The sequence below is a fragment of the Rhinolophus ferrumequinum genome, chromosome X (assembly GCF_004115265.2).
Source record: "Rhinolophus ferrumequinum isolate MPI-CBG mRhiFer1 chromosome X, mRhiFer1_v1.p, whole genome shotgun sequence".
Lineage (NCBI taxonomy): Eukaryota > Metazoa > Chordata > Mammalia > Chiroptera > Rhinolophidae > Rhinolophus > Rhinolophus ferrumequinum.
This window is the reverse complement of record NC_046284.1, coordinates 95,734,127-95,750,115: the sequence shown is the minus strand read 5'-3', so window position 1 is coordinate 95,750,115 and position 15,989 is coordinate 95,734,127. Positions and strand designations below refer to the sequence as shown.

Genomic DNA, 15,989 nt, shown 5'->3' with positions numbered 1-15,989 from the left:
ATCACCATTGTTATTATTTTTCTCAACAAGGCTGAAAAAGCTGCTCTAGCCTATCAAAAAATATCACACCTACTTAATGTTTTTCACCCAGCATAAAGTCTTGTCTAGTTGGGTGACTTTTAAAAAATTTCTAGTTGATAAGTTAATTCACTTTATATTAATGTAATAAAATATGCTAATAAAAAAGACTGAGAACACATTTAAAAAGAAAGGATAACCACAACTTCAAGAAAACTTTAATTCACTGTGTAAAATACATCCCATGAATTACACTGTTACTTGTCACTCAGTTGTAAAAATTAGTTTCATTCATTTTTCACTATGTTCGGTTGTGATTGGATCATTACAGACCCTTTCTCTGTAGTTTGTGGTTTAAAGATTGAAATTTTTTATGAATATAAGCTTTTCAGTTGACCAATGATTAGAAATTTCCTGATAGTAGAAAAGGAAACAGATTGCCCCAAGGCGCTATTTTCATTTCCTCATGGGAGGAAGAAGCATAGCAGAGAAGAAAGGCAGACACAAGACACTGTACCTCTGCCACCATGGGGAACTGGGCTGTGAATGAGGGACTCTCCATCTTTGTCATTGTAAGTACCAATGAGAGATACATTATGAATCCTCTGACTTGTCTGGGTTCTTTTGGGAACTAAAATAGAAAAAAACTTTTTTGTTTGTTTGTTTTGTTTATTTGACAAATTGTGTTGAAACTGATTTACTGTGTGAACATGCATGCATTTGTAAGCAGACTGAGTCCATTCTTTCAAAGTTAGTATTGGAAAGAATGTAACTGGGGGCTCACTTCACCTAGTTTATTTTTTGAGTTTTTAGGAGTACTAAATTAGCCAGCATTTCACAGAGGGAGTAGAAGACATTTCATGATAATGATTCCTGAGTCTGAGTTGTTTATTAATATTTGCTCTGAGACAAATTTCTACTTTTTGTGTGTTTATACCACTTTAAAAATGGGCAATCAAAATTTTATGCCATTTTCCAAGGAATAAGTACAAGACTGGTTCATGTGCGGGAAATTGGCCTTTATTTCAGTAATTACACCAAAAATAATTGAACTTCTCAACTGTGGTTTTTTTTTTTTAAGTATCTTCTTTTCTCTGAGGTAATTTGAGTTATTTGTAAAGTTTATAAAAAAATCAAGGGAAGGGAATTGAAATTAGATATCTAGACTCATATACAGTATATATATTATATGTGATTATATATATAAATCAATATAATATATCTTGAGAAATAATTTTTGTAAGTAAAGATATGGCTAATTTTCAAATAAACACATTAGTTTATTTAGTTTTTAACATAACAAATATCAACTATTATTTTATGATGGTGGTCTCAGCAAAGCAATCATGGATAATTGGGAAGATAGAAATGTGATTTATAACTATCCTTTTCAAATATCCAATGAAAGCATTATACAGAGGTTAAACAGAACTCTTATAAAAGGAACTTTTGAAAGAATTAATCATGAAGTAAATATTCAGTCTTTGAGTTTTCGAGATACAGAGAAATTAGTGGCACAAACATAATTAAAGCAACAAATATTTTGTCATGTAAAAAAATTATGCCAAAGCAACATTTAAATGCAATATAGAATTCTTCTGAGGAGTCAGAACTATTAACTTGATTTCTTATCACCATTTGAAGAACAGATAACTCCTGTAGAAAACAAGTTCAAATTATACTTTTAGATCCTACCACAATTTTCCCCAGGAAATGACCTTCTAATTACATACTCATATATTCAATTCAAAATGAAGGCACCACTTGAAAAGCAAGAGTAAAAAAGACAAGATTAGGAAACAGACAAGTTGTTTTAGTGCCTTCTTTTTAAAGAGAGACTGTTCTCAAGTGTCTATGGACATTTAGTGCTTCAACACATAGTTAAGAAAAAAGATCACTATGGAGCTGAACGTAGAGGACTGGGCAGTATCATCGATTGATGCAGTCAGTGCTTCAGATGAAACAAGCAATTAAAAAAAATCCTATGACTTTCACCCCCTCATTCATGCTCAATATCCCCTCCTTCAAAAGTTAAGCAAAAGTTATCAAATACAATTAAAGGCTTGACTGTTTAGCTGATGAGACCCCCACTAGCTGGGTGGGATGCTGTGTGTGTGGTGGAGGAAGTTTATCGGCACCTGTGAGAGTAGAACACAGTGTCCTACTGGAGCAAGGGACAACATAGCAACGTGTTCCATTCCCTTGTCTTTTTAGAAAGAGTCACCTACTATCGTCTCTCTATCTAAGGTTAGAAAGAAAAGAGGAGGAGAAAGAAAGGAGGGAAATTAGACTGATAATAACTCAGCATACTGACCAACTGGTAAAACAATAATGGGGAACAACATGGGGTGGAAAGGTTAATAACAAGGAAATATAACAATGCTGCCTGGGAAAGAGCTGGCTCTAAAATGGTTATAACCAGTTTTGTAAGCACCCGTATCAAAGGCTGGAGTTGGGAAACTCCTGACCCTGGTCTGACACCAACATTGTGTGAAATGTACCTGTTTAAATGTGAAAACTTCATGCAACTGTTTCTCTTTGTGCAGCTGGTATGGCTGGGGTTGAACGTCTTCCTCTTTGTCTGGTACTACAAGGTTTATGATGATCCACCGAAATTCTTTTACACTCGAAAACTTCTTGGGGTAAGTATAAGTTCCATGTCATGCAATATTGACTAGCTCACATTTTTTAATCAAAAATTCACGTTCATATTCCTTTTAACATTTTCAATAAATATTCTGACCAACCTGAACAGCACCATCAGCCTCACTCCCTCCATTACAACCCCTTGGGGAGGAGTCTTTAGGCTTTCCAGTGTGGGACAAACAAAAGTGTGGCAGAGGGTCACAGCAACATCCCTCTCTTCCCAAAAACCACTGGAGAAACGTTTAGCTTAGAGGAGGCATCTAATAATAGCTCTGGAATGGAAGACTAGGTTGAAGAGATCCATCCAGGGGTAACACAGGTGGGACAAGTGGGACTTTCCATATTCTGTAAATCATCTGATTCCTACCACTTTTGTGCATGGAGAGCCCCGCTCCTAGTGACATGTTATGAAATGATCTTCAGGAAATTCCAGTTTCATTGAACTGCCAGGTCTCTTCTTCTTCATTACAGATGAAAATAATTTCATCTGTCCCTTGAAGATATTGTTTACTACCTCATGCTGAAACCGTGAATTCATTACTGAATAAATCTAATTATAATATGTATTATACATCATATGTATAAATAATTAGATCATCATACTACATTATTATGGTTGTTGTTAACTTATTCAGGTTGATGCTGAGAAGGATGATTTCCTTTTGCTTTCCCTCTCCAATATATACAACTTCTTTGGGTATTTTAAAGAACAATTACAACTCCAAAGCATTACACCATACCAACTTAAGTTACTGTTGAGGTTAGTCTAAGTGCTAAGAAAAGCTTTAAAAAGCCCCAGTTTCTATACTGAACTCCAGTTAATGATATGCATGCTTAAGTATTTAGGAGGAAGTGAACTGATATCTGCAATTTACTTTGAAAAGCATCAAAACTAAGATGTGTTGATGGAGGGATGGGTAGATAGATGGATAGATATGTGATAAAGCAAGCGTAGTAAAATGTAAAAGATGGAATCTGGGAAATGGGTAAACAGGTATTCATTGTGAAATGATTTCAAATTCTCTTTATGTTTGAAAATGTTCATAATAAAATGTTGGGGTGGGGGGTAAGGGCCAGATTAAAACAAAGGGTACCAGCAGGCCCTAAAAGTAAACCTTTGGCTCAGAAGACCCTTCCTTTCCAGATAACTTGATGTCTCTTGATATGTAGGCTGCATGTTGGGAACTCTGGGGAATTGGGGGAAGTGTTCTGTGCTTACAGGTGTCACCCTACTCCCTCTCCTGCCTCTTCTAGTCAGCACTGGCGTTGGCCAGGGCCCCTGCAGCCTGCCTGAATTTCAACTGCATGCTGATCCTGCTGCCCGTCTGTCGAAATCTGCTCTCCTTCCTCAGGGGTTCCAGTGCGGTAAGGGCAAACATTTACAATGTTTGAGTTCCTCAAAATTTCAAGGCCATTAAGCTAAATGCCCTTTCCTAAGAAAAGGAAACCAATGGTTTGTGAAGATTCTAACCTCTGTAGAATGTTCATGAGCTAAGCCATGCCTGATCTATAGTTTATTTCTATATTATTTGTTGATGGAGCTTCCTGGGACAACCATTTAACCTGGAACAGACATTCAAACAACAAACAACCACCAATCAACTTCTACCTCAATAAAAGCAATAAAGCACGTGTGTGTATGCACACACACAGACATATATAACATAAAGTATAGGTATATGTATATACAAAGGGCTTTATGAAGCTGATGTGAAATTTGGGAATTAATCTTACACTATCATGTTTCTCAAAATTTTTAAGTCAGAAAAAAATCTCTTTTGTGGATCATATCCCAAGCAGATGGAATCAATGGGCGATGAGTCACACCATAATGAATGCAATTAAGAGGTGTTGGGTCTGGGGAACTGAGAGATTCAGAGCTTTCTAAATGCCCAGGACTTCTTTCACCTTCACTTCAGCAATTTCATGAGTTTCTGAATGTACTATGCTAGAAGAAAAAGATTATGAGATTATGTAGGAAGAACTTCTGTAATCTATAAAGTGGTATACAAATTTCTTACAGATATTAATATACAAAGATGAGAAACAAGGAACTTAGAGTCTACACACGTACTCAAATAAATGGGTCCCATAAAACGTTACAAATAAGGAGCTACAGGGAATCAAAGGAGGGGGAAATTACATCAGGTGGGGCAAGAGGTGAAGAAAGGCTTCTTGGAGAAGATGGCATCAAACATGGGCATATAAAGATAAAATAAGCCTCTAGGAGATGTAAATGAGAGAGAAAGACTTTCTACCTGGAGAAAATGGCATGGGCAAAAAAAAAGCACAGGAAATGGTGAGGGAGTCGTATTCTTAAAAGCCCTGCGTAAACATGACTTCTGGCTTCTCTTTGGACTTTTTTTTCTTTTTTCTTTTTTTTTTTTTTTTGCCATTCCTGACCACACCTAAGGGGGTAGATCTTCCAAAGTTAAGGATTGACGCCCTGGTGGGACCCATTCCACTGGCTTATTAGTGACTAGTAGCCTCTGTTTTTTTCTTTTAATAAATGTTTTTTATATTAACTAACTTAAAAAAAAAACCCTATGAATTAGAGATCATTTCTAGAGGAGAGCAGCAAACAATCTACTTTGATGAGAATATAGGGACTGTAAAAAGGGCAGATGTCTGGGGTAAGGGTGGAGAGGAAGCTGGGACTTTACTGGTAAACTAGGACTTCGAATGTATAGCTGAGGAGTTGATACCTAATTTGGCAATCACAGAATATTTTGGGGGAAGGAAAGTGGTCTAAACTGTCAATAACAAGTAGAATTTACCTTGAACTCTGCCTCATTTTTCTTAGTCATACTAAATTCACATTGATCCCAAGGAAAATTTGTTTTTTCTTTAAGAACTATACAGCATTCAATTTACTAATACAGGATTAGCAGGCTACAACTAACAGTAGACATTGATTATAAGGATTTCCAGATAATCTCCTCAACCTAAGAAACCACAGAGGTCAAATTCCATTTGCTTGAACGTTTTATTGATGAGCCATCTATAAAGTACAATGTTTGGTATACAGTAGGTACACAGTGAACATTTGCTAAATGAAGTTCATGCACTATAGCTTTTTGTTTTTAAGGAGTCACGATTCATTTTTATTCTCCCTCCCTGTTCGAATAGCGTGTTTTTAGAGGAAGTAAGCCCTGACAAACAGGCAGTGTTTTCACCAGGATGGCCCGTTAGGAAATCCTGTTACCCCACAAGCCCAATTGCACTGCCGTTGAGCTGCATGCCCCATGAGCAGTGCATGCTGTAATGGCCACTTTTAGACTTCCTGTGGTCCAGGAGGGAAAATCCTCATGAGTGTTTCTAAAGATAGGGATGAAATGAGGCTGCTCTTCAAATTGCAGAGAGGGTCAGCTCTGTAACCACAGAGACCTATATAGAAAAGAATGTATTTTTTTTAATTAGCAGCAAGCAACAGTCTTTGACACATAGCATGTGTCCCTCCTTCCGAATTTCCTAGCCTCAAATGTGAACTTAGCAAATGAAACTTATTTTCTGATTGGGATGAAAATTAGTGAGCGTGTTGTGACTCATGTCGGAAATCATAGTAGCTGCTACTTACTGAGTCTTCATAGACCTCACCTCATGAAATCTGTGTCTCAAGCTAGTGAAGTAAGGATGAAATTAAATGGGAGTGTTAGGATTCAAACCTAGGTCATCGTGCCCCTGGACTCCATTTACTTTCCTACATGCCACATAAACTCAAAACTGTCCTATTCCGGTGTTATGGTCTTAGAAAGTCCATTATATGTGTGAATGTTTGAACATGCTGAATAACCCAGGCTGGAAATGGCAATGATGTTGTAACTTCAAGGATTCATTAGTAGGAGCCTATGTAAACTAAACAGTCACAAAACTTCCATTCAGTTTCCAGTGGTTTTAATCATTTAGACTTCACTTTATAATCCTTCTGGTTACCTAGAGAAAGAAAACCACAGGGTTGACCCACCCCAGGAAAGATAAGGGTAAAGACTCAGCCTGCTGTGTTGAGGGAAATGGGGAAGGATGAGGCCCAACTTGCCATGCAGAAACTAAGTTCTAACAGGACGGAAGTTCTAGTCTTAAAATCTGAAAGAAACGGGAAGGTGAGAGAGTGAGCTCTTATCTGTAACCTTATATAGTCTGAGAATCGGCTGCCCTCATGGTGGCTCTCTCTAATCATGTGGTCTAGGGCAAGTCTCTTGGACTTCCTGTCTCACAGTTCTTTTTATTTATTTATTTATTTATTTATTTTTAGCTGAAAAGCAAGTGAGTTAACGCAAATGTAAGAATGAATATGACATTCTGACATTAGTTGATTAAGCCTGTCAACTAAGTGAGGTCAACAAATATTTATTGAGTGCCAGCTATGTGCTAAGCACTGGGGATACATGGTGAGTACGTGTAAAACATGGAGTAAAAAAACATGGATGGACCATGAGCTCAAGAAGCTTAGAGTTTTATGAAGGAGATAGAGAATAAACATGTAATTTCACAATTATAAACAATGCTATACAAATAAAGTAGCGTTCTTCACATTTATCACAGATTCTACTGCTACGAGGTCTGGGCATTACTGGAAGCTTCTTCCCCGGAGTTCTGTAGTTTCAAGGCTGGCTTTTGCAATTCCTCCCGAATAGCATATAAATATCTAACTCAGATTCACTCACGATATGTGTGATGAGACCAGGTGTACCTAACATAGAACTTTTAAGTTTCTGTAACTTACAGAAACTCATGCTCTACCCCATTAAGTATGCACTTCTCTTTAGTTCCATTTCTCAATTTTTTGATTTTTTTCTCTTGCAGTGTGCATAAAGCATAGAAATCTGCCGAGATGACTCAATAATCTCCCTTGCAATTGAATGTTAGGTTATTGAGATTGGGAAAGGCTCTAGGCGACGATAACAGAAACTTCCTTTTAGAAGACAAAGGCCAATTTGTACATTCTAATCTCTTTACATAGTATTGCCACAGGGATAGGAAAGACAGTTTGGAGAATATAATCAATAATGTTGTAAAGATTTTGTAGGGTGTCAGATGGGCACTTGTCTTATTAGGGAGACCACTTCATGGACGGTGTAGATACCTGAGCACTGCGCTGTACACCTGAAGCTGAAGCTGAATAATACGGAATGTCAACTATAATTAAATATATATATATATATATAGTCACAGGATGTGGAGTACAGCATAGTGAATAGAGTCAATGGTATTGTAGCAGCTATATACGATATCAGAGGGGTAGTAGATTGAGGGAGGGGGGTTAGCACTTTGTGAGGGGTGTAAATGTCTAGCTATTACATTGTTTTGTACACCTGAAACTAAAAAAAATAAATAAATAAAAGACGAAGGCCAAAAGCAAGGAGGTGGATTGTTCAGTGAAGAAGCTATGGGGCATGGTGGCAACTTGGATAATTGGTAGGGGGCTGGCAATCATTCCAGAAGTGACTCAAAAGCATAAAAATGACATCTGTGTAGAGAGGAGGAACAAAAAAACCCTGGGCAGTCACAGGCAGCAAAGCCCTTCCTTTTCACCCCACCAAATGGCTGTCTTGTCCCCTTTTCAGGAAATGGTGAAGAAACTGTATCTGGAAACCCCATATAAGCATGACTTCTGGCTTCTCTTTGGAATTTTTTTTTTCCCATTCCTGACCACACCATAGAGGGTAACTGGGAATAATTAGAGATTGATGCCCTAGTAGGACCCAGTCCACTGGCCCATTGATGACTAATAACCTCTGTTTTACCTTTTAATAAAATGTATGTGTTTCATATTAACTAGCTTTACAAAAGAATTACCTATTAAGATCAAACAGAGTATTACTGAATGGACCTTGCATTTCCGAAGCACATTTCTCCATTGTTCTGGCATTCAGTTTATTTTTCTCTAAGGTTCTGTCGCTCAAGCTAAGAGGCACCAAACTCTATTGTTTGATATTTTTGATGATCCATGTTGATGATAGACCTGTGGAGACAGTGTAGAGACCAAGAAAAAAACTGTTCTTCAAATTCAGCACAGAGGAGCCAGTATATTTTTCCCCAAGAGTTTCAAAATGATTTGTCAGGAAGTAGAAAAGAAAGGATAGATATGTGGGTAAATACATCTCTAGTGGTTTAGAATAATCATCTTAGATTCTAGGACGGTGAAAATGTAATTCATTTAACCAAATAATTATTAAAGGACTTTTAAAAGTATATGACATATTGCTCTTCATACCTTCTCTCTGGGGACCCAAGCCACACTAAATGAAAAGTTAAATAATAATACCAAAAAAATCAAATATTTATTTAACACCTCTCGATGAATCTATGAAATAAACCTAAATGGAAGAACTATGATAAATATATAGGTGAGGAAACTGGAAACTGAGTGCATTATTCAACATCACACAGCTAGGTTGTAGGGCTGGGATATAACACAGGCATATCTCTTGGCAAAACTTGCTCTCTGAAATGTAATTCCATACTGTTTTCCGACCCTACTAATTTCCATTCTCTCATTCTTAGGACTCCAATCGCATTCTATCACTCCAATAAGGACTGCATTAATTAGCTATTGCTGTGTAACAAATTTCCACAAACTCAGTGGCTTAAAACAACCCCAATTTGTAGCTCACAGTTCTGCAGGGCAGAAGTACAGCGTCCTGTGATTGAGTTCTCTGCTCAGAGTGTCACAGGGCTGGAATCAAGGTGTCAACTGGGCTGAATTCTCATATAGAAATTCTGGGTAAAAATCTTCTTCCAAGCTCATGCTTGTTAGCAAAATTCAGTTCCTTGCAGTTGCAGGACTGAAATCCCTGTCTCCTTGCTGATGGTCATCCAGGGGCTGCTCTCAGATCCTAGATGTCCCTGTATCCCTTGCTGTGTGGCCCTATAACTGCAGAACCAGCTCAAACTGGTCCTATCCTGTTTCTATCAAGACCCAGAACCAAAGTTTATGATTAACAATTGTGAACACCACTCACAAGTAACAATTGGGAAGCCTTAACTGCTCTCCCTACCCCACAGAACCAAAGGACCCGGATATGACAGGAGCCTGAGCCCTGGAACCCTTTCAGACAGGAAGGGTCCGTGGTCAAGGAAGATCCGGTGGCGAAACCCTTTAAAATCCTGCCCCAAAACCTGCATCTGGCAGACATATTTGAACCTTGCCTCCTTGCCAGTCGACTTGCAGAGAAAAAGCCTTTTCTTTCCTCAAAATCCGGTGGCATAGTATTGGCTTCTGCACACGTCAGGCAGTGAGCCGTTGCTCAGTAACGGCCCCCTCCATCTTCAAGCCTGCAATAATGCATCAAATACTTGTCATGAATTGAATCTGACTTCTTCCATCTCTGACGTCTGGACTCAGATTTAAAGGGTTTATGTGATTGGGTCAGGCCCACCCAGATAATCTCTCTTCTTAAGGTCAATTTGTGACTTTAATTACCTCTGCAGTCTCTTTTGCCATATAATGTAACAAAATCACAGGAGTGACATCCCATCATATTCACAGGTCAGGTCCCACCCAAACTCAAGGGGACAAAATTATTCAAGGTCATTGGGGCTCATCTTAGAATTCTGCCTACCACGAGAACTCTAAGAAACAATTAGGAAACAGGAAAAAGATATTTCCTTAAAATTGTAAAGAGCACAAAGTAGTAAAACAATGCACAGAAGTTGAACTAACCACAAAAGCCAACAAGGCTATATTAGAAAACAAGGACAATCAATTTTTTACCAACAGAAATGTAAAATAAGTGATTTCAAACAGGAAACCCTTGTTTTGAGAGCCTGAGTCACTGCTGAGCTCCACCAGTGGACACTTGGTTATAGCTGATTCTGTTGGCACTCCACTCATGTTCCCTCCACACTGACGGTTACAATACATGGGGCAGCTGCCTTCTAGAAGCCCCAATCATTCTCTACCTGAAGATTTTCTTTCAGTCCTCTCCTGAGGCAAGTCTGAAATGCCATGGTGCGGATACCCTGGGAACAGCCCTCAGCCCGTGATGAACGGGAGTTGGTGGGTGAATAGTCAAGCTTGCTAACCCCTTAGGAAAGAAATGAAAAAACCAGAACTCTGGGGTATTCTACACAGTCTCCCAGAGTTGCCTGATCAGAGAGCCCACTAATATAATAGGATAGCACACCCTTTTTTGGTTTCCTGCCCTTCCAGTCTTTCTTCCCCTACTCTGGTTTTCTGTGATCACCTTTCACATAAGAGTACTTACACTTAAATTCTCGTCTTGGCTTTAGACAGGTCAAAGAATAATGACTATACCTTTACATTTGGTTTGGTAAAAAGGGGCATGAACCTTTAAAGCCAAATAGACTTGGATCTCAACCAACATGAGATTTACCTTGAGCTTTGTTATCTGTAAAATGAGGACAATAATACCTTGTTGCATTAGATAAGGCAATGATTATGAATAACTTGCCTGGCTCACAGAAGGCGCTCAATAAAGCCTAACTCTTTTTTCCTTTGTCTGGAATCCTCAGTGTCTCCTTACTAGTATTTCTGCAGTTCCCAGAATCTGCTGTCCTGGTCAAAACAGCCTTCCCTCCCTCAGCAGCTAACTGAGAGATAGTGGAATAAACACAGGTTTTTAAACAATTATGTTTTTTCTATAAAATCAGAACATTCTATTAAAAATAAGTGAGCCAAGTGTTAAACATCCCTATATTTAAATTGAATACGTTTAGAACCAGATATATCTAATACCTAAGATTGAATATTTGTTTGTTTGTTTGTTTGTTTGTTTGTTTTGGCACTTCACTCTGTTCATCTTAAAAGTTCTCTGAATCTCTGTGGCAGTATATCTAGTCTTGGGAACAAAGCAGCCAGGGTGACCATTTGACCAGTTTTCAGGAGGGCAAAGCTCTGGTTCAATCATAAGCCAGGTTTTGTTTTGTTTTGTTTTGTTTTGTTTTACTTTGGGCAGTGACCTGACTCCAGATTCTCACCCCTATCTTTTTACATATACTGTTAGGACAGGTACACTAATGTATTGATGAAAATACTATCTTTAATTTCAAGGTAATTGCATAAGGTATAAAACATCAAAATATTAATATCTTTGGCATCAGACAGTCTGAGTTTAAATCCCAGCTCTGCTTCTTATTAACTGTGTAACCTAAGGCAAGGTAACCTCTCTGTGCCTGTGTTTTCTCATCTGTTATTAGTGATAACAATGGTACCTCCCTGACAGGATTGATGTAAGAATGGAATGAGTCAATGCATGTAAAACACTTAAAGCAGCTCCTTGCATAAGCTCTCTGTAAATATTAGCTATTATTATTTATACTATTATTATTTGTTTAATGATCTCCCCTTGTGATGTTATTTCTATCAACATAGGCAGGTGGACTATTTTTTCTCCTCCCATAGTATATGTCCATGAAGAGTGTTGTTCTAAAATTATCCACTTGTTCTAAAACTGTTCACTTGTCTGTGTCCCATTTGACTGTCAGGTTTTTGAGGTCAGGCCTGACCTTTGTTAATTTCTATATCCTTTGTTTATTGAATAAATTAATCTGGACTAGAAACTATGTGGCTAGATATGTTTTCTGTTCAAATTCCTGTTTTATACAATTGAGCAATGGATTCCAGGAGATACTTTTTATGTCACTGGTCACGGAACATAAAACATACTGGGTAAGCTGCCACTTACTTGCTGTTTGACCTTGGGAAGATGACTACATCTATCTGAGATTCAGTTTTATCATCTATGAAGTGGATAGAATGATATAGTTTTTAGGGTGGTTGTGAGAATTAAATGAGATGATATGTATCTAATGCCTGGCACAGAGAAAACCTCCCTGTTAAAAATTACCATTTCATTCTTTTCCCCTTAATCCAAAGTGCTGCTCAACAAGAATTCGAAGACAACTGGACAGGAACCTCACCTTTCATAAAATGGTGGCATGGATGATTGCACTTCACACTGGTAAGTTTATTAAGATATTTGAGATTGTGAAGAAAACTTGGAACCAGAGAGTTCCCTCTACTCTTAGATACTTTTCAAAATAAGAGGTCAGCCTTTGTAGGCATTTTAGGTGGTGATTAGATATGTTGTATTCTTTTTCACGAGTTCTGTTAAAAAATATTCACTCCTCTTTCTGCTCTCCCAACATTAGGATTAATTCCTTCGGGTCTTAACACTATTTTTATCTTAGGCTCTTCTGATAAAATCCCATTACCTCGTCGCTTTTCACCCTTTTTAATATCAAAAATGTTAGTCCACATAGGAAAACTTTTATTCACTCATTTAAAAAAATACTTGTTTGAACATGGAGATTCATGGATTTCTTGTAGTAACCCTAGAGGAGCCACAGCCTATAAGTTGAGAATCCCTTAAGGTAACCCTTACCAACTACAATTAAACACTTCATTTATTATTATTGCTTATATATACATATATAGAGATACATATATCTCTATATGTGTGTATATGTATACACACATATGATAGGTATACATATATTCATATATATTGTATTATTATTACAATTATTAAGGTGGTGGTGTTAACATAAGAAGGGATGTATCTGGCATGGCAACTACAGTTAATACTACTCTATTGAGTATTTCAAAGTTGCTGAGAGAGTAGATCTTAAAAGTTTCCATCACAAGAAAACAAATTCTGTAACTATGTGTGGTGACAGATGTTAACTACACTTATTGTGGTGATCATCTTGCAGTACATACAAGCATCAAGTCATTATGTTGTACACCTGAAGCTTATATAATTTTGTAAGTCAGTTATACTTCAATTAAAAATCCAATTCAAAAGAGAAAAAAAAGAAAGAAAGGATGTACCTGGGGCCCTCATCAAATTTCCATTAAGTCACTTAGTAATTGATGTGCCAGACAATAGGCATGCATATATACACAGTCAGGAAGAAAACAGACTTTTCCTCTGCCCTGAAGGAGTTTGTGCCCTAACCTGATAAAATAGGCTTGGATCGCAGGCGTTCAACTGGGTTCCTCATCTCCGACTAGTAGTATGGCAGATGAAATGTTTCAAAAGTGAAATGTATGATAAAATCTTGTTAGAAAGCAGCACAGTGTGATGGTTAAGAGCACAGATCTGTGGGCCAAACTGCTTTAGTTTGATTCTTAACTCTGCTACTTCCTGGCTTGGTGGCCTTGGGAAAGATTTTAAAGCAATCAGTCTATGCCCCAACTTCCTCATCTATAAGATAAGATGATTATAATTGTATCTACATCATTGACTCATAAGGATTAAGTAATTGTAAAGCACTTAGAGCAGTGCTTGGCATCTAATCTAGTAAGTCCTATGTAAGTACTTGTTAAGTAAAGAAGGCAATTTTTTAAAAAGAGATTCATTCTTATGGCCATTCTTATGGTTTGTATCAGTTCAGTATAATTTTGTCATCTCTCTCTGGAGTAATGTCAGAGTCAGGTGAAAGGAACAGCCAAAGGTGTATGTTACTAGAGAATCTTCTGGTTTGAGCACAGATATTTCGGGGGAGAGAGACAATGAGAGCAAATCGAAATATCCTCAGAGACCAAGATTATTTTGTGGAATGTTAGAACTTATTTGGGTCTTCAGGATCTTGTAGTTTGACACCTTCGTTTTGCAAATTAGGACACCAAGACCAGAGAGGTTAAGTGATTTACCTACTATCACATAGCTAGAGAAAAGCTTACCCACTAGAATTGCCTTGCCTCTCTGGTCCTGGAGACCCAGTTTTTGTTTATAAGTGTCCTGGACCATCCCTGTGTCTCCAGATAACTTATCATAGAATCAGGGACTATAGACAAACACAGCTTACAATAAAATTGTGCATACCCTTCACCCTCTTTGTGTCTCTTTTCTGCCCTCTTTAGCGATTCACACCATTGCACATCTATTTAACGTGGAGTGGTGTGTGAATGCCCGAGTCAACAATTCTGATCCTTATTCAATAGCACTCTCTGACATTGGAGATAAGCCTGGTGAAACTTACCTCAATTTTGCTCGAGATAGAATCAAGGTAAGCTTCTTATTTCCTCATTCTGATGTTCCCTAGATCATTAAAATGGAGGACTGGATTACACTGAATGAAGAACATTGCTTGGCCAGAACAACAATAATGACAAAATTTGACTATCTGTAGGTTTCAAAAAAGTGGGTGCAGAGAAAATGTATTCCACACTCCTATCCTGTTTGTGGAGGGTCACTAGATGTTTCCTAGGTCCTTAAGCTCACCTGTGAGAATGTGTATGGGCGGAACCCGGAGTGATTCAGGCTCACCCATGACAAGGCCCAACAGTCAAAGAAAGCCAGGAATACACATCTAGTCAACCAAAGTTGGATTTATTATTTACTACAACAAAAGAGACCTCACACCATGAGGGAGTCTGGGGCAACTCAGGAAGATGTTAAGAGAGGCTTGTTATAGGACTAGGGCTTGTATTAGATGATTTGGGAGGGGCTTAAGGAAGCAAGGATTTGGTCTGGATCGGGTATGGTCAGGAATTGGGGGTAGTTCTAGAATTGGGTATATTAATTTTTTTCTAGGAGGTGCAGGGGAATAAAATGGGGCTAAATCTATAATAGGTAAAGAAACAGCAGTCACCAATATTTTTGTCTTGGTTCAGACAGGATTTTGGCGGGGTCTTATTTTTGCCTCACTCCGTAACAGTCACAGCATGACACTGGTGTCCTATGAAATTGTTTCTGTGAGATAGGGAACACTCTGGTCTCGGCGTTAGTACCAGGCCAGCCACCAGCTGACAACTGTCAGTGATGCTTTTGTTCTTTCTTATCTACAACCTCTCAGGGGTGGCCTATTTCTGCTAATTACCATTTCTTGAGAAGCACAGTGCACTGGGAGTAACTCAGCAGTTCTCCAGGGCCAGCCATTTGGGGTGTCCACAGGCAAGGACTTATTCCCTTCCAGCACTTGTTGAAGCTTGTTCACTCAGAGGGAAAAGCTCCAAGTAGTCTTCATGTGCCCAATAGCTAGGAGGATGGCCAAATCACATTACTATACACCCAATTCCAAACATGTTTCCTTCTGTGTATAAAGGATTACAAGAAAAGTCCCTTAATTCTGCAAAAGTAATTATCCTCAGGCTAACATGAAAAAAACTTGCTTGGTCTATTTAGAGACAGAATTAAACAGCATCAAACAAAACAAAAATTCTTTTTCTGTAATGTCTTGGATACTTTTTCTTTTATATTGTTCATTGTTCTGTGTAATGATACACGTAGAAGGGTGGCATTGTGAACATACTAGGTGAGTGAGCTGACACTGCAGTGTTGTGCCCAGATCTCTTTGAATCACTTTTACTGAGTCTGTGCTCCCCAACTCTTATGTGTTACTTTCACTTTCAATTT

General features: G+C 38.1%; 1 protein-coding gene across 1 annotated transcript in view; it reads left to right on the top strand.

Annotated features, from left to right (window-relative positions):
* Window positions 1-444: 444 nt before the first annotated feature.
* The window catches only part of LOC117023508 (cytochrome b-245 heavy chain), a 33,184-nt gene continuing 17,639 nt past the window's right edge, over window positions 445-15,989 (top strand). The window contains exons 1-5 of the mRNA XM_033108352.1: window positions 445-590; window positions 2,565-2,660; window positions 3,919-4,029; window positions 12,503-12,587; window positions 14,495-14,640. Of these exons, the coding sequence (XP_032964243.1) occupies window positions 546-590; window positions 2,565-2,660; window positions 3,919-4,029; window positions 12,503-12,587; window positions 14,495-14,640 (483 nt within the window). The 5' untranslated portion in view covers window positions 445-545. The remainder of the gene's footprint in view (window positions 591-2,564; window positions 2,661-3,918; window positions 4,030-12,502; window positions 12,588-14,494; window positions 14,641-15,989) is intronic.